The following is a 23,946-nucleotide window of genomic DNA, read 5'->3' on the forward strand; positions in this document are numbered from 1 at the left end:
TTAAACATAACACTAAAGCTTAGATCAGTGATGGACAAAGTATACCATAGACCCGATTAATGGTCCTCATCATGAAGAGTGGATAAGTCACTCACCTCTAGGTCATCCTCATCAGGCTCAATATAATGGTGGTGATGATCTGGGTTGTTCACCTTATCAAGGAGCTCCAAAGCCTGAAATCTGGAAAGACCACCTTGTGCCACAAGTGTATGCTGAGAAGGAGAAAATCAGGGTTAGAAGGGAAAAGATGAACCAAACTATACATGGTGCAGCAGATGGGAACTTACTGTCAGCAGTCGCTCTGCAGTTGGTCTTTTCTTTGGGTTCTTAGTAAGAGCAACTTTGATAAAGTTATGAAACACTGGAGTCCTAAAGAAAATGAATACGGATAAGAATATGCATAGTTCAAAAGGAAAAAATATTTTCACAAACTTAGAAGGAATCCACTTAAAGCGAAGTTCTACCCACATTTGAAAGGTGGTCTTAAACTAAAGACCACCCCTCAACCCCTCGTTTTTGGATATTTTTAATTTTTTTTTTCTTTAGTACCTTTTTTGAAGTATTAAGTGTACTTCTGTTCCAGCTGAGCCGTGGCCCAGGACGTCACGTCATGTGCGGCGAGCCCCTCCGCTGTCTTCTGGGACCTGTGTGTGTCCCAGAAGACAAGCTGGCCATTCACAAAGTGCCGTGCGACTCACGCATGCGCAGTAGGAAACCGGCAGTGAAGCCGCGAGGCTCCACTGCCAGTTTCCCTTAGTTACAATGGCAGTGCCTGCACCCGATCCGATGGACGGCTCAGCCTCGGGGGGGTGTTTGACATCGCTGGCACCCTGGACAGGTGTGTGTCCTTATTAAAAGTCAGCAGATACAGGGTTTGCAGATGCTGACTTTAAAAAAAAAAAATGTTTGTGGCTGGAACTCCACTTTAAGGACCACCCTATAGTGGATTTACTGCTACAGGCCGGCCGGTCTGTGCAGAATCATGTATATACACATGCGATTCTAAACTTCCCAAAAGGGGGCAGAACGCTGTTTCTGCTGTGATTTGTCACAACAGAAGCCGATCAGCCAGTGCCGGCCAATGGATGTCCGCCATCACCAGCTGATCGTCGAGCAGAGACACAGGACAGAGCTCTGCCTATGTAAACAAGACAGAACTCTGTTCTAACAGCGGGGTCATGGATTTTGTGTCCCTGCAAAGAAAAAAAAAAAAAAACCCATCACATAGTGATTGCATCTCACACAGCACACAAAAACACTGTCTAGGCACAAATTTAACCATTTGATTACCCTGGATGTTTAACACCTTCCCAGCCATTAGTGTCATTAGTACAGTGACAGTGTACATTTTTAGCACTGATCACCGCAAAATGTCAGTGTCAGATTGTCCACCATAAGTCGCAGATTGCCATTACTAGTATTAAAAAAAAATGAAGACATTTGATTTTTTACATTTTTTTATTGGATATGTTTTATAGCAAAAAGTAAAAAATATTGTTTTGTTTTTTTTTTCAAAACTGTCAGTATTTTTTTGTTTATAGCACAAAAAATAAAAAACCCAGTGGTGATCAAATACCACCAAAATAAAGCTCTATTTGTGGGGGGGGGGGGGGGAATGACACACTCTTCATTTATGTACAGCGTTGCTTGACTGCGCAATAGTCAGTTAAAGTAACAAAGTGCCGTATCGCAAAAAATGGCCTGGTCATAAAGAGAGTAAATCTTTTGGAGGGCAAGAGGTTAAAAAGGAAGTAAACCCTCTTGTATAATTTGTACCTATTTGTATAGGTAAGCCCAGAATAAGGTTTACCTATAGGTACTCTAAATATCTCCTAAACCTGCGCCGTATACAGCACACGTTTAGGAGATATTTACTGTATACTGCGCCGATGAGGTCATCATCGCCGCCCATGGCGTTTCTTCAGAAGTGTGTGCCGTGACCGGCGGCTCCCACCAGTCACAGCCAGAGTCTGCGGCTCTGGAAGGAAGACGAGTGAAGATGATGCAGCCACCAGAGGTAGGGAAGCACCGATACCATTTTTTTTATAATGAGTACAAGTACCGACACTTTTTCTTTAGTACTCGCCGATACCAATTACCGATAACTACCGCAACTGTTTTGTTTTAACTTCAGCTGTCAGCAATGGTGCAAAGCATTGAAAAGTTATTTACAAAAGAAATATAGATTTTTTTTAAATTTAGCGCTTTTTCAATGTAAAATGTGTATATATATGTTAATATATATGTGTAAAAATATTCACTAACAAAGCAAACAAAAAAAAAAGTTTTAATTGTTTATCGTTTATAAAATAGACGTGAACAAAAGAAAAAAACAAAACAGGAAAATAATAATTACATGGAGGAGAATAGGGAGTTATTAATTAATTAAGGCTGATTAGAGTAAATTAAGAATTATTAAGGGGTAAACAGAGGAACATTTGTTCATCCCTTTGATCTGCAGATGAAGAAATAGAAATATACAAAAATAAACAATGTTTCTTTTTATTTTAGTGTTTCAGGGCTGAGCCATGTTGTTAATAAACATTGCCGGCTGTTTTTTTTTTTTTTTGACAGCTCCAATTACCGGACTCATTTAACACAGGGGAGACTCCCTGACAGCTCAAAGAACCGAGCCTGAAAGTATCGGTTTCAGGTATCGGTGCATTTGCATGAGTACCGATACGTGTGCAAATACTCGGTATCGGCACCAATACCGATTACTGGTATTGGTGCAACCCTATCCAGCGGGGATGACGCAGGCTTCGTTTGCAGCTAAGTGTCACATAATTTAACTCAAGTTCTCATGCAGGAGGTTAGAATGGTCCTTAAAGTAACTCTGTCGCTATAATAAATATCTGTACAAATATAAATGGCCCCTGTAAGGAATATAGATTTTCCACCTCTCCTGCTGCTATCCCACAGATCTCTTAAATAAGGGATCCGGCCGCAATATTTATTTATTTTTTTTTTTAAAGTCAGCAGCTACAAACACTGTAGTTGCTGACTTTTAATAAGGACACTTACCTGTCCAGCGAGCCTGCGATGTCAGCCCCCCCGAGGCCGATCCGTCCATCGGATCGGCCGCCGGCGCCTCCATCTTAACGAAGGGAAACAGGCAGTGGAGCCTTGTGGCTTCACTGCTCATTTCCTACTGCGCATGCGCGAGTCACGTGGCGCTTTGTGAATGGACCCGTGGTTTTCTGGGGGACACACAGTTCGCAGAAGGCAACGGGGCCACTCGCCAAAGAGGAGGAAGTGCCACGGAATAGGAAGAGGCAGATTAGGAAGACTGCCTAGCAACAAGGGTTTCAGGTAAGTTACATTTTTTTTTTTTTAAGATTTTTGATGCAATTTTTTTTTTTTTTGGATGGCCCTCCACTTTAAGTATACAGCTTGTAACATCTGAGTAATACCAAAACTCTTATTCTGCCTACTTGTGGCTCAGTGACTCAAAATACGGAATTGATTGACAAAACTTTGAAAACATACCGTAGTTATGTAGAGATTTTAATTGCTTTGGTATTATGGTCTATAAGGAAAATTTTGCTCAGATTGGAATCTCTAGTTAAAATGATTAAACAATAACTGGACAACAAAAAAATGGGATAAGTAAAGAAGAAACTGGGAAAATTGAAAAATAATAAAATCAGTATATATTGACAAAGCCAGACATTTTAGCCCTTCTCTATCCAAACTGAGTGCAAAACACGCAACTGAACTTACCATCTCAGTTTCTCTTTTAGCTTGGGAGGCTGAAAGTTGCTCTTTGACATTAGAAACAAAGCTCTAAAAAAAACAAAAAAACAAAAAAACAAAAACACAGGAATTAAAAAAGGAAAGTGGCACTTTACAAAATTCAGTCACAGAATAAAAATAAAGATTAGCGCAATACAGTGGCGGGATCCCTTTGTCTGGATCCATACCAATTTTGGAAAAGTAAGATAGTCTTGGCTGCGGCAGGTAGGCAACATACCCCGCCGGGAAAACACAGCGATTACTGCTAGTGGCTATAACAGCCGCTAGCAATAATCACATGTAAAATACGACAGGCTGGTTGTACCCAAGTTAATCCATCAGCCTGTCCCCCGTACATGGTGCGAATTTGGGCCGGTCCCTGCTGAACTGGTCAAGATTTGAACTGTCTATGGCCGGTTTAAGCAACAGCAGTTATGATGCCTGGCATATATGTATTAGGAAGTGTTTAGATCAATTTTATGTTCACAACTACTTTAAATCCATATCTGGGCTTATCTGCCAATAAGTGACAAACAAAATGCGAATGCTCGCTGCAGGTTCATTTTAAAAACACAGAATGCCATAAAGAATAACGAATGCACTACATTTAGTGCAGACAGAACAGTCACACGATCTGTTTTACTCAGCTCACATCTAACACCATAATCAAAACAGACCTCATTGGATGCAGATCAAACAATGGCGGCTGCAGCTCTGCCAGCTCTATTGCGGTGATACCGACAGCCCAGATGTCACAGAGCTGGTTGTAGCCTCCGTTCTTCTCCACGGCAGCCACTTCTGGGGCCATCCTGTGAGAGAAAGAGCATGGGTCAAACATGTACTGTTATACGCTGAAGTCAAATTTTTTTATTCTTTTTGGAAAAATGACAGGTGAAGAAGGAAAATCTAAATAATTGAGACAATATACCTAGTTCTGGGTTATCACACTCAGATACTGTTCATAAGGCAAACTGGACCTCCAGTTTAAAAAAAGAACAGTTGTTGTTACAATATACTGTATTGGTAAAAGTTTGTGGACATCTGACCATCACACCTAGATGAGCTCACTGGCTATCCCATTCCAAAACCAGGTGCATAAAATCAAGCACAAAGCCATACAATTTCCATTCACAAACTTTAGAATCCAAAAGACATTTTAGACAACTATGTGTTCCAACCTTTTCTGTTCCAGCATATCTGTGCCCCCGTGTACACAGCCAACTCCATATAGACATAGTTTGAGGTGGTGTGGAGGATCTCGGTGATCTGCAAAGAGCCCTGATCTCAATCATACTGGCCACTAAAGATTGGCTCGGGCGAGTTTGGGATCCTAGTCCCAACACACCTGCCTGATCCGGCCAGGAAGCCAACACCGCACACCGCTAATCACAGGCAGTGAGACATTTTCTGATCTGTGCAGCTGCGGATCGGGATATGTCTCACTGCCTGGGATTAGCGGTGTGCAGTGTTGGCTTACTGGCGGGATCGGGTAGGTGGGTTGGGACTAGGATCCGGAACACGTCCGGGCCCCTCTCTACTGACCACCTTTGGGATGAATTGGAATGTTGACTATGAGCCAGGTCTTCTCATCCAACATCAGTACGTGACCAGCCAAATGCTCTTTTGGCTGAATAGATACAAATTCCCAAAGACACTCCCAAATCTTTAGGAAACCTTCCCAGAAAGGTGGGATCTGTTACAGTCACAAAAGGGGGATAACACCATATTAAAGCACATCTTCAACCAAAAAAAAAAAATCAAATACAAATGATAAAACAGTCCTTAGATGTGATGGCAGCATTAGTTCTTTTTTTTTTTTTTTTTTTTTTTTTTTTAAGCTTTTTCTTCCTTTGTCACCTAGTGAACCCTGCGCCCCTCTCCTATTCCTCATAACATAGATGGAGTATAGTTATGTGGTCTTCAGAGAACAATGTAATTGATACAAATTTGCAAACGACATTACCAGCGTACAAGATTTCCAGCAAAACTAACAGGTATTTTTTAAGATGATTAAACAGATACAACACACTTTTAACTGAATATTTAATAGCCTAAAAGGAACCAAATAAGAGAAGTTAATTGTTAGGGTTTGCATACTCTTTATTGCCCATGGTTTTGTAAGGGGATGTCCAACAAGCTCATATACCGTAGTTAGGTTGGTAAGGTGTCCACGAACGTTTGCAGATAAACAATATCCAAGCACAACTGCAAATTCAGCTTCTGGTGGCAGAAGACTGGTGCTATGGTGCACTTGCACTCTGACAATCAGATCTGTAGTAAATTCAAGCCGGCAACTAAATGTAATCTGTAAAATCTGAATTTTTGGCTACATACTGAAACACACTGGTACCCATCTAACGTGTTTCGGCTGTGACAGCCTTCCTCACAGTGCACACAGTCGAAACACGTTAGCTTGTTACCAGTGTGTACCCAATAAAGGTTTGGATTTTACAGACTACACCAAGTTCAAAAACTTTTGGCCAAATCGTGTAGCAACCAATCATTTCTCCTTTTCTTCCTACTACACTACTCTAGATATCACCCAAATTGAACCCTCCTCTCCTCTCAAGACATCTTGCTCTCTAGCCCCATTGTCATCTCCTCCCATGCTCACCATCAGGACTTTTCCAGAACCTCTCCCATCCTCTGGCACTCCCTCCTCCAGTATGTCACGTTAGCTCCTACCCTATCCACCTTTAGGCGATCCTTGAAAACTCATTTAGGGAAGCCTACCCCACCTCCACCTAAAGACTATACTTGGGTCACCTCCATCAGATCATCCCCTGCAGCTATTACCTTTTGTGCCACCTCCCTCTCCGTTTAGATTGTAAGCTCCATGAGCAGGGACCTCATACTCCCCCCTATATTGTAATTGTACTGTCCCTGTCCCCCTTTATAATGTAAAGCGCTGCAAAAACTATTGGCGCTATATAAATCCTGTATTATAATAATAACATTATTATTATAAGAAAGGCACGATCTAACTGGCTGAAATGGACAGGGTCCCTTTAGACTCTTCCAGTAATGAGGCCCACTATACCCGAGTGGAAGGAGAAGTATTTTATTACCAGTATGGGGTTCCGATAAAAGATTTCCTTTTGGCAATTGTTGCTGTTATTTTTGCTGCCACACCAAAGTCCGCTGTGAAAATAAAGTTCAAAGAAAAATCCATGAGAGTTGGCAAGCTGACCATTTTAAAGCATATCTGCTCACTTAACGCAGGCAACCATTTTATTTTTGATGTAACCGAACATGAATTTGCAAATAGCGAACAAAAAAAAGCCTTTTTAAAAATATGTGGCCCTGTGCCCAAGTAAGGGTTTGTGATCCAGGCATCCTTGCTGTGATGATACGCAGATGCTAAGAATTAGGAATGGGGGGTTCACAACACTTTTCAGAGCCTAAAATAGGATAATCCGTTGCAATCATCTACTACCTGCCTTGTATAAAAAAATCAGGCCTCATGAGACATTAGCTGAATCATATACTGACTTTGGAAGTGCCTGAAAAGTATCTTAGGAGTCTTTGAGGTCGATTTAGATCTTATGGACGCATAGAGCAGGGCTCGGGAGTGAGCATGCACCAGTGCCCCCATAGCAAGCAGCTGGAGGGGGAGCCAGCAGTGCTGGCAGGGGACCCAAGAAGAGTAGGATGGGGGCTGCTGTTTGCAAAAACCACTACACAGAGCAGACAAGTATGACAGACAAGTATGACATTTTAAGCTGAAGTTAGAAGCTGATTGGCTATCATGCACAGTTGCAACAAATTTTGCAGTTTTAGCAAACCAACCCCTATGTATAAAAATGTTGGCTGTGCGGATATAACAAACATCCACACAATCAGGATGAAAATTGCTGTATTCTCTCTAATACAGGTAGCCCCCATATCATCGATGCCACCTAGTTGCCAATATAATACGTCAATTGGGAAACAGAAACTAATTTGGGGAGATTTACTAAAACTGACGCAGAATCTGGTGCAGCTCTGCAATCAACTTCTAGGTTTTATTGTCAAAGCTTAATTGAACAAGCTGAAGTTAGAAGAACAAGTTGGTACTATGCACAGCTGCATCAGATTCTGCATGCTCCAGTTTTTGTAAACCCCCCCCCCCCCCTCCATTATGTCCAATGGCATGGAGGATACAGAAACTACACATAACAGAGGAAGTATGGCAATTTTCATCCTAACTGTGCAGATGTTTATCACATCCACACAACTGTTTTTATACATAGACCCCTAAGTGTATCTAAACCAAAAAACAAAAATATAATATATGCAGTGTACCAGTCTTCAGATGTAGTGGCTGCATTACTTTTTCTATTAGGCTCTTATCTGTTATTCTTACCAGTAACACACTTCATGTCCTAGGGCAGGGGGTCTTCAAAATACGGCCCTCCAGTTGTTCCGGAACTACAATTCCCATCATGCCTAGTCATGTCTGTGAATGTCAGTTTCACAATGCCTCATGGGATGTGTAGTTCCACAACAGCTGGAGGGCCGTAGTTTGAAGATCCCTATCCTAGGGTGACAACACTCAGTTACTGTTGTCTCCTTAGGCCCCTTTCACACTCTTGCGACTCTTCCTACGACTTTGGACATCAGAGTCGCATGACAAGTCACACCCCACGATTACCAATACCCACCATTCATATCTGTGCGACTTCAATTCGCACCGACTTCAAAGTAGTCCCTGTACTACTTTGGTCTGACTTTGTGACTGTGAATTGAGGTCCATAGACCTAAATTTTACAAGGCATTCCGTGAAATCGCGTCAAAATCGCAGCCGCAAAATCACTGGACTTTTAAGTCGCGGCAGTGTGAAAGGGGCCTCGGCCTGCTGTAATGAATTGCACAACAACTCAATCTCTCCTTAACACTGTTACATAGGGGGTGGGTGCTAAAAAAAAAAAAAAAAAGCAAGGAAGGCTGAGATAATTTTTGGCAGGGTCATCAGGTATTTTTCTGCACTTGCAGAAAACGTACTTAGCAAAAAATAACAAATAAAAAAAACACACTAATGTAGCCACCACATCTGGAGACTGGTAAACTGACTATATTACACTTTTGATCTTTGGCTAAGATATACTTTTAATGAACAGTTGCACCTTCCTGAAGTTCTAGGAATATCCAAAAGCCATTCAGTGATAGAACTACAAATTCCAACATGCCTCATCAGCCAGTGGTTTGCAAGGCATTCTGGGAACTGTAGTTCCACAACAGCTAGAGGGTTCTGGATTTGCCAAGCTCTGCTGTAGGATAACAAAGCTCCTTCTATACAGCACTGTAAAAACAAAAGATATACAGCCATTACCTAGTTTGACATCGCCATTGTCTGTGAGTAGTATGTTGGCACCCTGCAAGAGAAATAAAACTTGATTTAGCAGCATTTTACTGTTACAGCCATGCAGCAGAAATATATCTGAAATAAGTGCAGCACTAATCAAGTGTAGAAATAGATATACCGGGACCCTATCTAGAGGATACACCTGGAAATCTAGTACGGTAATTGTTGTCTTGAAAAGGCATGTGTTGGTATTAAAACAGAATCCTAATAACAGATAATAAATTCAGTGCAAACAAAAGTGCACTATTTTATTTTTTTGCACTATTTCCCCTTCTTTTCAATATTGGACTGTACAACTCTTAAACACAATACATGTTGTGGCCAGGGGACATTCACTCAAATTTTTTAATTATTTAAGCAAGATAATTTGTTTACTGTAGGGCTGCGGCAATTAGCGATTAATTCCTCTATTAATCATTAATTTTTTTGATCGATCAAAATTATTTTGATCGGTAGGCTGCCTGCCCTGGTGCTGCTTTGGGCCAAGCTGTGGCTGCAGCGCAGTGCTCCACTCCCTCCTCCTCCACTATATGTCATATACAGTCTGCGGGCATCTCCCACTATGTGTCTCCGAGCTGAGTGTGAAAACTTTGGGAAAACGCTGTGAAAAAAGTCCTGCCCTCCTCCTAGATCAGCTCGTGTGATAGACGCAGTGTTCTGTCTATCACACAAGCTGATCTAGGAGGAGGGTGGGACTTTTCTCACAGCGCGGCCAAAGTTTTCACACTCAGCTCCGAGACACACAGCGGGAGATGCCCGCAGACTGTGTAATCCAGGCATAGGCACTGACTACAGTGTGGCTGCGATTATGGGCACGGTGAGACTGCATTATGGGCACGGCGAGGCTGCGGTTATGGGCACGGCGAGGCTGCGGTTATGGGCACGGCGAGGCTGCGGTTATGGGCACGGCGAGGCTGCGGTTATGGGCACGGCGAGGCTGCGGTTATGGGCACGGCGAGGCTGCGGTTATGGGCACGGCGAGGCTGCGGTTATGGGCACGGCGAGGCTGCGGTTATGGGCACGGCGAGGCTGCGGTTATGGGCACGGCGAGGCTGCGGTTATGGGCACGGCGAGGCTGCGATGATGGGCACGGCGAGGCTGAGATGATGGGCACGGCGAGGCTGAGATGATGGGCACGGCGAGGCTGAGATGATGGGCACGGCGAGGCTGAGATGATGGGCACGGTGAGGCTGAGATGATGGGCACGGTGAGGCTGAGATGATGGGCACGGTGAGGCTGAGATGATGGGCACGGTGAGGCTGAGTTTATGGCTTCGGCCGTTGCCATAACAACGGTGCTTAATCAGCTAAAAGTAGTTGGATCTGTATGTGCGTTATAATTAATCGAAATTAGTCGATTAATCGATTAAAAAAAAAATTTGATTAATCGAACATGAAAATTTTAATCAGTAACAGCCCTAGTTTATTGTGATTCTATATGTTAGATTTGTGAGTGTTATAAATAGATTAATTTTGTTTATGTCTTTAATATTCAGTATTGACACACAGATTCTATTTTTGCACTGAATTTATTATCCATTATTAGGATTCCGTTTTAATATTAAAACATGAATTTTCAGGACAATAATTATTAGATTTACAGGTATATCCTCTAGATAGGGTCCCTGTATATCTTTTTCGACACTTGATTGGCACTGCACTTATTTTTTATATTTTTTTGTAAACACATATTTGTCCTTTGTGGTGCTGACTGCTTTTTATTCATATTGGAACATCAGCGCAGTATTAATTTTTACATAAGCAGAAATATAGACTGCGTCACCAATCTAAACACTGCAGGGACAATTATCATTCATGAGAATGTAGTCAGTAACTCAGCGGTTCAATAGATCATACTGAGTAATAGGGCTAACCTTGTTATCAGCGAGATCTCTTACAATGTATGCAGTAATGCTACAGGGTGTGTATATGGGTGACTCCCAGGGAAGTTTGCTGTCAATTCAATTAATATATGTCCTTTTACATATGTTCTCATTGATTCAAGGAGGACTGAGTGTTACACAGCCGTCTTCAAGCACTCCATATATATTTGCAAACGTGTACAAATATAACACTCAATGATACAGCATATTCTTTTTTCCTCTATTTTTTGTGCACTGGATGAACAGCCTTCCCACAATGTAGCCTCTACCTGTATATAGGCTTCCCCATACTGTATCTTCCATTACTGTCTCCCAAGGTCCTGAAGTGCAAAGCATTGCCAATTCTGAAACTCTGGCTAAAACGAACCACAGATCACCCATGATACAGATACCAATACACAATAGTAGTTTATAAAATTCATGTTTATTTGTTCTCCATTAACTCTTTCACTGCAAGAGCCGTTATTGCGATTTTTTTTTTTTTGCACACGTTTAAAAAAAATCATTTTCGGCCTGAAGGTTACATAAAACCCCCAAACATTATATATTTTCGCAAAGCGGACACCCTAGAGCAGTGATGGCAATTGTTCGCACCCCAGAGGTTTTGGAACTACATTTCCCACGATGCCCATGCATTCTACAGTGTAGTTAAGCATCATGGGAAATGTAGTTCCAAAACCTCTGAGGTGCCAAGGTTCGCCATCACTGCCCTAGAGAAAAAAAAAAAAGTGGTAGTTCAACTTTTTTATGTCACACGATATTACCGCAAAATTTTAGTAAAAAAAAAAAAAAAAACACACACACTAAAGTGAATTTTTAAGGAAAACAAATGCAATAAATGACCAAAATTTGTGGTAAAATATAATAGACGCGGTTGCGCCGAGTAAATAAATACCCATGTCCAACCTTAAATTTGTATGCGCTCGTGAAATGGTGACAAGCATCAGTACCCTTTATTTTCTATAGGGGAAGCTTCAAAAGCCCCCTATAGGTATCAGTTTTGTGTTATGGAGGAGGTCTGGTGTTAGAAATATTGCTCTCACTCTGGTGTCCGTGGCAATATGTAACCTGTGTATTGCAATTGATGTTTTCACGAGTAGATGCCCTTGACGGATGTGTTTACGTACGGATTTATGTTTTTGGGTGTAACTTTATTTTTTTGCAAAAATATATATATTTTTTTTACTTTTTTTTCATTACATAGAAGACAAAAAGTCCCATGTGTGATGTTTTTTAGATGACAGGTCCTCTTTACTCTCTAAAAGACCCTGCATGTCTCCCCTGTGCTCCACTGAATGTTTGCAACGCAGATCGCATTGCAAAACATATTTTCCTGGCTCAGCCGGGAACACCAAGAGCTTGACCCGGAAGTGATATTAGAGACGTCACTTTCTGGGTCACAACAAGAAGGGGATAAGAGGGAAGGTGTGTCTTCTCCTTCCCCTCCAGCCGCTGGCACCCACCATCTCACTCTACGGATCTGGCAGCGTAAGGGTTAACGTATTCATAATAATATTAAAACTGTAGTAAAGCCTGCTTTGTGATTTTTATAATAAGGCTTACCTGTAGGTAAAACCAATATCTCCTAAACTAGCACAGTTTAGGAAAATGTTTCTCAACTCCAGTCCTCAAGCACCCCCAACAGGACATGTTTTCAGGATTTCCCTCAGATGAAACGGGCTGTGGTAATTATTAAGGCAGTAAAACTGATCAAATCACCTGTGCAAAATAAGGGTGAGCCTGAAAACATGACCTGTTGGGGGTACTTGAGGACTGGAGTTGAGAAACATTGGTTTAGGAGATATTCAAATTTGATGCACCCGGTGACATCACTGGCGCATGCGCTCTGAAGGTCCAGCACACCACGCCAGACCTTCAAAAGCAGCGTGCCGGAACTGAGGGCTCCCGCATACATGCCTACTCACACAGCTGCAGTCTGTGAACCCAAAAAGAAGACCCGAGGAAGAAGGAAGCCCCATCAGCGGTGACAGCCCTGCTGGAGGGCTTTGTTTTAAGGTAAGCATTTTATAATGTGCTAGTATGCATTGCATACCAGCACATTATGCATTTGTCTTACAGGGGAAAGTTTTTTTGTTTTTTTTCTACTGCAGGGGTTTACAACATTAAGAAGGACTGTAGAGTATCATATAGTCCAGATACTATGCAGGGAGGTCAGACAGATAAAGGAAATGCAATAATCTTTGTTGTGTGTGTTCCCTGCATTAAAGTGTTTGTTAACCCTTTTGTTAAAAAAAATAAAAAAAATAAGATCCTGTTCCCTTAGGGTCCTTTCACACTGAGGCGGTTTGCAGGCGCTATTGCGCTAATAATAGCGCCTGCAAACCGACCGAAAGTGCCGCTGCTTTGCCTCCAGTGTGAAAGCCCCGAGGGCTTTCACACTGGAGCGGTGCGCTAGCAGGACGGGTAAAAAAAAGTCCTGCTAGCAGCATCTTCGGAGCAGTGAAGGAGCGGAGTGTATACCACTCCTGCCCATTAAAATAAATGGGACAGCGTGGCTATACCGCCGGCAAAGCGCCTCTGCAGAGGCGCTTTGCGGTGGTATTTAACCCTTTCTCGGCCGCTAGCGGGGGGTAAAACCGCCCCGCTAGTGGCCGAATACCGACAGTAAAGCGCCGCTTAGAATAGGGGCGCTTTACTGCCGACGCCACCACCGCCCCAGTGTGAAAGGGCTCTTAGAGCAGGGATCCTCAAACTACGGCTCTCCAGCTGTTACAGAACTACACATCCCATGAGGCATTGAAAAACTCTGACATTCACAGACATGACAAGGCATGATGAGAATTGAAGTTCAGGAACAACTGGAGGGCTGCAGTTTGAAGACCCCTGCCTTAGAGCATGTTATGTAGCACAGTGCTTGTGCTGTATCATTTGGCCCCCATTATCACCTGAAATACCTGGCTGATCCTGCCTGGTTCTACCCTCCCCTCTCTGTGCTGACTCCGTAGTCTGACACCGTAGTCTGTGCGTGTCTTGTCATACGCAGCCTGCTCTCCTATGTGCTCTCGCCCCTCCCCTCTCTGCCTGACAGCTTTGTGTCTGCACCGCCCTTTCCTGTCCTGCTGCTCAAATTAATGTCTTTATGCTACAATCCTCTCTGTTTACTACTGTAATGCCCCCCTGTGACTGTGCTATATGAAAATAACTCTGTATATACCTCTCTCCTCCTCCCCTCCTGACTGATGTCAGCAGGGAATCCCTGGCCCCGCCCACTGCTTGTGTTGGGAAGAGAGGAGAGAAGCGGCCGGTCAATCAGTGCTGATCAGCGCTCAATATACAAGGTATATACAGCATTATTTTCATATAGCAGTCACAGGGGGCCATTACAAGGAAAAAGAGAGAGGATTGTGAAAAGTGACAGTGGTGGGTTAACAACCAGTTTAGGGTAAAAAATTTTCCAGTAGTTGCATCGTTCAACCCCCCCCCCCCCCAACACTCGAGTCTTCTCCTGTCCAATGCCGTGCTTGTCTGCACCAGCGCTCAACCCTCTTCTTGCTCTTCTGACAGGATACAGAGGCAGCATCAAACGTCATTGGCTCCTGCTGCTGTCAACTAAAGCCTGTGAGGAGGGAGCGGGGCAGAGCCACACAGTGTGCGTCTATGGACACACGCAGTCTGGCTAGGGAGCGAGCCCCCATAGGAGAGGACTAGAGCGCCTGGAGAGCAGGGGCCCCTAAAAGTGTAGTTAAGAGACCACTCTGTGCAATACCACTGCACAGAGCAGGTAAGTATAACTTCTTTTTTTTTTTTAAATAATAATAATAAAATGGCCACTTGAAGCCTATCTGTATCTAAAAATAAAAACTGTAAAATCAGCACAAGGGACATAACTTACAGTTGGATGTGCCCCCTGTGCCGACTGCTCATTTCTTATTGAAAATCCATCTTCATCCCTGAACCGCCCCGCACCACATCCTTCAGGTTAATACAACTAAAGCCTGGTACACACTATTCGTTTTTTTTTTTTTTTGGTTCAACCCGGAAAAAAAAAACAAAAACTTTAAGCTCCAGTTGGAGCCACTGTACTAACGATTCAATGTTAGTACAGCGATCTCCCCCACTGAGCTGTCCACCCCCGCCAGAACACTCCGATCAGCTGCTGGTTTTCCAGCATGCACGTCTGACAGAAGCCGACCAAAAGGCCCCCCCCCCTGTCAGACCAGCAGGCGTACACAAAGCCTGAATGTCAAATGTCGAATATGGTCTGTGTGTAGGGGGTTTAGGGGGCCCGTCTATACCTGCCCTTTCTGGCTAGCTTCGCCATTAATTGAAGCTGTACTATACTACAGCTTCTATGAATTAAACCTGAATTAAACCTTTTATAAAAAAAAAACATAAAAGAAAAAAAAAGCACCCGATAAACCAATATATAGTTACTGTTTTTTCCTGAACCTAACCTCTTAAGGTTAAGCTAAACCTTAACCAGAAGCTAAACCACTAAATCTTCATCTATAGCTCAAAATAACTCCTAAATCTATTAACCTCATCATTACAGCTAACCTTAACCTCGCCCCTAAATGTAACCAATAAACTTACATAACTCCTTAAGCTAATCCTAAGGGCCCAGTTTTATTGCTGTTCTTTCCTGCCTTTTCGTAAAGAAGCGAAACGGCACCAAAACAGCAAGGAAAAGTGCAAGTGTAAGAAAGTAACAGATTTTATGTCTTGCACTTGCTATGAGGCTTCAGCAGCAATCCAATAAACAGTGAGACCGTGACTTGCTTGTCCATGTCACTGGTCCCTATATTGATTACAGACTTTGACCATCATGGTGCAAATACCAATAGGGATCTTCAGGGTCAAGGTTCCATAGGAATGGACCATGGCCTTGGACCTGCTGTGGCTAACTACACGTGTTGCATCAAGTGCTGGGGTGAGAGCTCAAGCTGGATCCAGTGCTCGAAGCAACTTTACAGGCTGTCCCCACATCAGGTATGGTTCCTAAGGTTTTACCAAGGTTGCATGAATGGGGATGCATGGCTACTACTCCTTCAATGGTTTTTATTTCTGTATGAGAAGAAAGTGAAGGGCTGATTGAAGAGCCAAAAATAAAATAAGAAACTAGTGAAGCAGAGAGTGATTTATCCAGGAGGGAGAAGAGGTCCATCATCTTGGGACACTCCCAAAAAATGTTGGGCTCACAGATTAAAGTAGTGTTATGGGCGGGTACCCGGGGGGTCCTCAAAGCTTTGCCAATGTCCAGTCATCTGAAGTGACCAGCCTATAACCCAGGGTCTAGGATTCTCAAAGCCTGTGTACTGTACGATTAAGATATAGTCTGTATATTGGTATTCAAAGGGGCGATTTCCACCTGTACATTTCTATAGGGTGTGATTGGAATCAATATGTTTTTTAAAACCATAACAATGAATATGGACCCTAAATGTGCACCTAACACTAATAGTATCAGAATGAAAAACAATACTATCCTATTACTCATTCTCAAAATCACTCAATTGTCTTACGGTTACTCAAAATTCAAGAAATCACACCGAACAGAGTGCTGCCTATGTAAACAAGGCAGAGCTCCGGCTCTGACAGTAGGGAAGTGATAGATTTTCTTTCCCTGCAAGGCAGGGAATAACATCCATCACTTCCCTTAGAAAAAGCAGCACACGCAAACACTGGATAGGCACACATTAAACCCTTTGCTCACCCTAGATCAGGGATATGCAATTAGCGGACCTCCAGTTGTTGCACAACTACAAATTCCATGAGCCATAGCCAGACTCTGACAGCCACAAGCATGACACCCAGAGGCAGAGCCATGATGGGACTTGTAGTTTTGCAACAGCTGGAGGTCCGCTAATTGCATATCCCTGCCCTAGATGTTTAACCCCTTCCCAGCCAGCGTCAGTACATATTTGTAGCACCAATCACTGTATTAGTGTCACTGGTCCTCACAAAGTGTCAGATTGTCCGCCGCAATATCGCAGTTCCTCTAAAAGTTGCTAACTGCCGCCATTACCAGTATAAAAAAAAATCTAATATATAAATAAAAAAATAATATCCCATAGTTTGTAGACGCTATAACTTTTGCGCAAACCAATCAATATACGCTCATTGGGATTTTTGGGATTTTTCTTTTTACTGTAGCAGAATACGTATTGCTTTTTTTTGTATTTTTTTTTGGATAGGTTTTATAGCAGAAAGTAAAACTTTTTTTTTTTTTTCAAAATTGTCGGCCTTTTTTTTCCCCAGTTTACAGCGCACAAAAAATATCAAACGCCACCAAAAAGCAAGCACTATTTGTGGGGAAAAAAAAATTTACAAATTTTATTTGGGTACAGCATTGCATGACTGCGCAAATGTTAGTTAAAGTAACCCAGTGCCGTATCGCAAAAAACAGGCTGATCATGACGAGGGATAAATCATCCGGAGGTCAAGTGGTTATACTGTACTGTTGTGACACTCACCTTAATATCTCTGTGCATTTTCCCCTTACTGTGCAAATATGCCAGACCCTGTGTGTAAGACATCAAACAACATGAGAAAGTAAAAATGTGATTGCATCATTAAAGGCTGGCACTGACAGCGAGATTCTGATAAGATCAAAGGCAAAGGTCTTCCACAAAAGAAAAGTTATTCCTTATAAACAAAGCATTAACACAGACAAGAGGTGACAGTCCCCTGATCTCCCCATTTCTGTCTTGTCTATAGTTACATGCTGCCATCTGGCTGCTGTCAGAAAAGTTAAAAAACCTGTCCGATTGGCCACCCTCAATGACCTATCCTTCCAATGATTACCCGGAACCTGCAGCTCCATTACTATCTATCTGCAATAACTTATCAGATCAGCACAGGTTTGTGGAACGCTCTGCAGTTCTCTCATGTTGCAACCACGGGATAACTTTATTTCCTCCAACCCCAGCTACATATACCTTCCTTCTGGTACTATACCCCCCTGCTTAGCAGCCGGTAGCAAAAAGGAAAGATTTATGAATGCTATGAGCGATGACATTCATAGATTACAGAGGGTGGCTCCCACTGCGATAGCAATGATTGGCTCAATGATGTAACATGCTCCTCCATACCCAGAAGTTGAAGGTATTTTTTTCAGTTTCCAGTACAAAACAAAGTGGCGGGGGAGTAAGGGTCAATTCACACCACATGGAGTCCAGTGCAGTTTTTTTTTTCCTGCATCAAAAATGCATGGAAAATAGGCTATACGTTCGCCAATTACATAGTTTACACCTGTGTGGTCAATTCCAGAGAGCGTTCCAGTAAAAACAAAACGAACATGTTGCATTTTACCTGCACTGGAATGTGGTAAAATGCATAAAAAAACGCACTGGAATGCATCAAAAATGCACCGAACCCCAGTACAGTGAAAAAAACAGGAAAAGAACAAAAAAGCAACTGGAATGCATCCGGAAACACATAAAAAAAAAACAAAAAACAACAAAAACAAGAACGCAACAAAAACATGCATGCAGAAACGCATCCAGAACAGATCTGGAGTGCATTTTTGTGGTTTAAACCAGCCCTAAAGGCCAGTTCACACCACATGGTGGTTTTTCTACTGCATCAAAAATGCATGGAGAATAGGTCATCTTGGTTCCAATGGCATAGTTCACACCAGCATAGTTCGAGTGCTTTATTGCTCCAGAAAAAAAAAAAAAAAAAAAAAAAAAAAAGAGAACATGCTGCTTTTTTCCCAGCATAGACCTGTACAGGAATGAGAAAAAAAAAAACAAACATCCAGAAAGGCATCAAAAACGCGTTAAAAACATGCATGCAGAAAAGCATATGGAACAGATCTGGAAGACTTTTTTGTGGTGTGAACTGGCCCTAAAGGTAAAGTAAGTATGATGCTTGGGATTTAACTGGTTTTAAAGCAAATTCATTGCTTTGCTTCGAATAGACAAAGCACTTGTTTGCTTTAAACCTTCTGTCCTCAGGGTGATGACATCATGCATGTATGTCTGACCACATTCTGAAGCCTGTATACAGGCCACATGTCCTAATGTGGTCAGATATACAATCTGACCTTCCTCAGGCTTCTGAACCTTCCAGTGCTTCCCTAATAAAATCAATGGTCACACAGGATGACTATACATGTTTAGCTTGTATAGAAGGAGGGACAGTGCCCCATCACTGGCGTCAGCCGGAGGGACAGTGCCCCATCACTGGCGTCAGCCGGAGGGACAGTGCCCCATCACTGGCGTCAGCCGGAGGGACAGTGCCCCATCACTGGCGTCAGCCGGAGGGACAGTGCCCCATCACTGGCGTCAGCCGGAGGGACAGTGCCCCATCACTGGCGTCAGCCGGAGGGACAGTGCCCCATCACTGGCGTCAGCCGGAGGGACAGTGCCCCATCACTGGCTATCTGGGATATCTGGCATATGGAGGACATGTCCAGGCATACCTATAACGAATATGCTTCTTAGCAGACATGCAGTATGTGAGGATGGTTCACAACACGTAGGTCAGAATTGGGAACTGCAGTAACCACTTCCTCAGATTGCAATTAAGGTTAGAAAAGAGGGAACTCGCACACTGAAAACCTACTAAGTATTTTATACAGGTTTATATTTTATATGGGCGTGTTGTGGTGTTATCAGTAGGCATTCTTTTTTTCTGTAACCATGGAGGGGCGATATCCCTTTCCACACTCTACATAAAGTACCAACAAGTTCCGAGCATCCCCCTTTAACTCTCTCAGGTATATGCCCCATATACAGGTTCATCTAAAAAAAAATTAGATTATAAAAAAGTTAAATTCAGTATTTTAATTTAAAAAGTGAAAACACAGAGTGATATATCCCAAACATTTATTTTTTATTTTTATTTTGAGGATTATGGCTTATAGCTAGTGAAAACCCAAAATTCAGTATCTCAGAAAATTTGAATAAAAGTTCTATATTGTAGACGCATGGTGTCACACTGTAATCAGCTAATTAACTCAAAACACCTGTAAAGGTTTCCTGAGCCTTTGAATGGGTTCTCAGTCTGGTTCAGTAGGTTACACAATCATGGGGAACACAGCTGATTTGACAGTTGTCCATAAGACAGTCATTGACACCCACCACAAGAAGGGTAAGTCACAAAAGGACATTGCTAAAGAAGCTGGCTGTTCACACACAGAGTGATGTATCCAAGCATATTGATGGAAAGTTGAGTGGAAGGAAAAAGTGCTAGAAAAAAGGGGCACAATCAACAGGGACAACCGCAGCCTTGAGTGGATTGTGAAATAAAGGCCATTAAAGAATTTGGGGGGGATTCACAAAGAGTGGACTATGGCTGGTGTCTGTGCTTCAAAAGCCACCACACAGACATATCCAGAACAAGGGCTACAACTGTCACATTCCTTGTGTCAAGTCACTCCTGAACCAGAGACGTCAGAACCATCTTACCTGGGCTAAGGAGAAAAAGGACTGGACTGTTGCTCAGTGGCCCAAATTCCTTTTTTTTTGGATGAAAGTAAATTTTGCATTTCATTTGGAAATCAAGGTCCCAGAGTCTGGAGGAAGAGTGGAGAGGCACCGAATCCAAGTTGCATGAGGTCCAGTGTGAAGTTTCCACAGTCGGTGATGATTTGGGGAGCCATGTCATCTGCTGGTGTTGGTCCACCGTGTTTTATCAAGTCCAAAGTCAGTGCAGCCCTTTACCAAGAGATTCTAGAGCACTTCATGCTTCCCTCTGCTGAACAACTTTACAGAGATTCTGATTTCATTTTCCATCAGGATTTGGCATCTGCCCACACTGCCAAAAGTACCAATACCTGGTTTAATGATCATGTTATCACTGTGCTTGATAGGCCAGCAAACTCGCCTGACCTAAACCCCATAGAGAATCTGTGGGGTATTGTCAAGAGGAAGATGAGAGACACCAGACCCAACAATGCACACAAGCTGAAGGCCACTATCAAAGCAACCTGGTCTCAACAGTGCCACAGGCTGATGCAGTAATTCATGCAAAAGGAGCCCTGACCAAGTACTGAGTGCATACTATACTGTACATGGACATGCTTTTCAGTAAGCCAACATTTCAGAATTAAATATCTTTTTTTTAACTAGTCTTATTCAATATTAAAATTTTCTGAGATACTGAATGTTGGGTTTTCACTAGCTGTAAGCCATAATCATCAAAATTAAAAGAAAGAAATGCTTGAAATATATCACTCTGTGTGTATCGAATCTATAAATTATATGAGTTTCACTTTTTGAACTGAATTACTGAATTAACTTAACTTTTTGATGATATTCTAATTTTTGTATAAGAATGAAAAATCCACTAGGGAGCCATCTGCAATACAGTAGTATCACCATTCCCTGAGTGGAGTACAGGAATAGTGCCCTCTAGTGGCACTATTCATAGTGGAGCCCTGGCTTCTAAAGCAGGATCAGAAGTGAGATGCAATTTCCTCCATGAAAATAGTAAAGACACTTAATCCATAAACGAAAAACTTGTATTTTATGGCAACGTAAAATGTAAAGATCAATGATACTTAGAGCAACAAGGTGTCCGAATTTTTTCTTTGAAAATGGCTTGCTTTGTATTTGTTGGCATCACCGAATAAACCCAGCTGATGATTTTACCTACCAATCACAGGTAGCCAACATGTAAAGCCACCTTCACAAATGATGCGCTTACACCAGTGATGGGAGTAAGTCACACATGTGCAAGTCACAAACAAGTCTCAAGTCTTAACCTTCAAGTCACAAGCAAGTCCCAAGTTACTGTGGCGAAAAGCAAGCAAGTCAAGTCGAGTCCCTGCTAGAAGTCAAGCAAGTCATTTATTTTGGTCAAGTCACAAATTAAGTCAAAATACTGATCTACCCCAAAGCTGGGACTCGGGGGGAGCTTTCTTTTGTGGGGGGGGGTGGCTTTTGCCTAGGCCAAGACACAGCACTGGTGGTGCCAAGTCATTGCAAGTCAAATAGCCCAAGTCAAAGTCAAGTCGCAAGTCATTAGTGACAAGTCAAAGTCAATTCGAGTCATTTATTTAATTTTGTCAAGCAAGTCGCAAGTCCTCAAACAGGTGACTCGAGTCTGACTCGAGTCAAGTCATGTGACTGGAGTCCCCCACCTCCGGCTTACACCTATATATACCTGCCAGAGCAGAGTATGCAGGAGCAGAGGAGTGAACAGTCTATGGTCCTGATTCAGGCCTGTTCATCCATTACAGGCTGGAAACAAATGGAAAATCCTTGACACGCAAGATATTTATGTGCGTCTCAAAAAGCTGCAGATTTTCTAAACTGATGACAATATTAATTGGCCATTTTTCAAAGCTCTTATTTAAATTTAGTTAAAATGCCATTAAAAATAAAATGAGGGAACACCATGGATTCAGCTAAACATTTGTTACCTGCAGGGTCTCCCGGCACATATAGGCGATCTGGTTTTCTGACAGCGGTCCAGTAACTGTAGAGAGAAATAAAGACACATGACACTCATAAAACTCAAAATGCGTCATCAGTAGATGGCTCAATTACCAACACAAGCTTTTAACTAGAGCCAGCACCCAGGTGCCCACTTACCTCTCCGACAGTCTGTGGCTTTCCATGGTGTGTACATCTTTATTGCCCAACCTGAAGCCCTTTAGCACTTACTAGGCAGCTCTTGCCGTCCGTGCAGACAGTGGTCTTGTGTTTTGATGGTTTCTCAAGCGAGTGATGGAAAATTTTCTGTATACTAACTTTTATTTACAGTGGTTGTAAACCTCTGAAATTAAATATGAACAAAGCATATCCCCCTCTATAGTGTGTACTTGTCTCAATCCAGAGTGCCAGGTGTATTTTCTGCTACTGCTTTATGTACATGTTGGACATGTGCAATTTGTTTCGTTCCAAATTCGTTTTTTCATCGAAATTTGACAAATTCGTTAACTCGAAAATATTTGAAATTAACGAAAACCCATTTAACAAATTTTTCCGACAATTGAAAATTCGAAAATCCCAAATAACCAATAATAATAATAATAAATATTATTAACGAATAAATTATAGGTATTGGAATTTCCTTTCAAATTTGGCTGTTAGTGAACGTAACGACTACAAATTTATCCAAAATAATGAATGCCGCACATAAATGAATGGAACGTAACAAATTAATAATAAAAGCTTGTTATTATTATTATTATTCATTTGTTACGTTCCATTCATTTAGATGCGGCATTTGTTATTTCGGATAATTGGTTACTTTGGATAACTTCGTATTCGTTACGTTACTAACAGCCAAATTTGAAAGGAAATTCCAATAACCTATAATTTAATAGTTATTAGTTAGTTATCATTTCGGATTTGAAAGTTTTCGTAGTTTCGTATTTGCGAATGTCGGATTTCGATCATAACAAATGACCCGAAAAAAAAAAAAAAAAAAAAGAAACGAAAACGAACAATTTTTTCCGCAGTGCACATGTCTAGTACAAGTCACTACTGACAAGTTTTCCTGACACCAAGAGATAAATAGGTGACAGGGGAGGGAGGCTCCAGCACACAGCCTGTGATTAACAGACTCAGCTCTGTTCCTGTGTGTTGTGTAAAGGGAGTGTGTGTCCCTTTCCTCCAATCAGCTCTCAGAGCTCTTCTCACTGAGCTCTGCAGACTAACTTCAGCTTTCTACCACCTTTTTTTTCTGACCGCTTAGACAAGCTGTATAAATTCTGTACTTCGAATGGATGTAGAGAAGAGATGGCTGCATATAAACATCTTTGTGTCACCTGAAGCCAGTCACTTCACTGGATATATTCAACGGTTTACAACTTTATGTTTTTGTTCTATTCATCCCTTTACTCTTTTTGGGTTGTTTCCCTTTGATCTAATAAAATAAAATGTTGCTGTTAAAAATATCAAATGCAGCACAAGTAAGTAAGGGGCTGTTGGGAGCACAGATGTGGAAGCACTGATTTGTAAATGGGCTGTAATAGTCTCTAGCAGTTTCAAGTTATGTGTCTATAGTGTATATACAGTATATTACAATGAAGGATTAACATGCTCAAATGGAAGAAGAATAAAATGCA

At 42.1% G+C, this 23,946-nt stretch overlaps 1 protein-coding gene across 2 annotated transcripts in view; it reads right to left on the bottom strand.

Annotated features, from left to right (window-relative positions):
* MAP4K5 (mitogen-activated protein kinase kinase kinase kinase 5) overlaps positions 1 to 23,946 on the bottom strand; it is a 200,165-nt gene that overhangs the window by 61,735 nt on the left and 114,484 nt on the right. For both annotated transcript variants that reach the window (XM_073608559.1, XM_073608558.1), the window contains exons 5-12: positions 22,294 to 22,349; positions 17,396 to 17,443; positions 9,047 to 9,089; positions 6,804 to 6,876; positions 4,413 to 4,544; positions 3,724 to 3,786; positions 288 to 369; positions 96 to 212 (exon numbers count right to left, since the gene is read on the bottom strand). In XM_073608559.1, coding sequence (XP_073464660.1) covers positions 96 to 212; positions 288 to 369; positions 3,724 to 3,786; positions 4,413 to 4,544; positions 6,804 to 6,876; positions 9,047 to 9,089; positions 17,396 to 17,443; positions 22,294 to 22,349 — 614 coding nt within the window. The remainder of the gene's footprint in view (positions 1 to 95; positions 213 to 287; positions 370 to 3,723; positions 3,787 to 4,412; positions 4,545 to 6,803; positions 6,877 to 9,046; positions 9,090 to 17,395; positions 17,444 to 22,293; positions 22,350 to 23,946) is intronic.

The sequence above is a fragment of the Aquarana catesbeiana genome, linkage group LG13, assembly GCF_042186555.1.
Source record: "Aquarana catesbeiana isolate 2022-GZ linkage group LG13, ASM4218655v1, whole genome shotgun sequence".
Classification (NCBI taxonomy): Eukaryota; Metazoa; Chordata; class Amphibia; order Anura; family Ranidae; genus Aquarana; species Aquarana catesbeiana.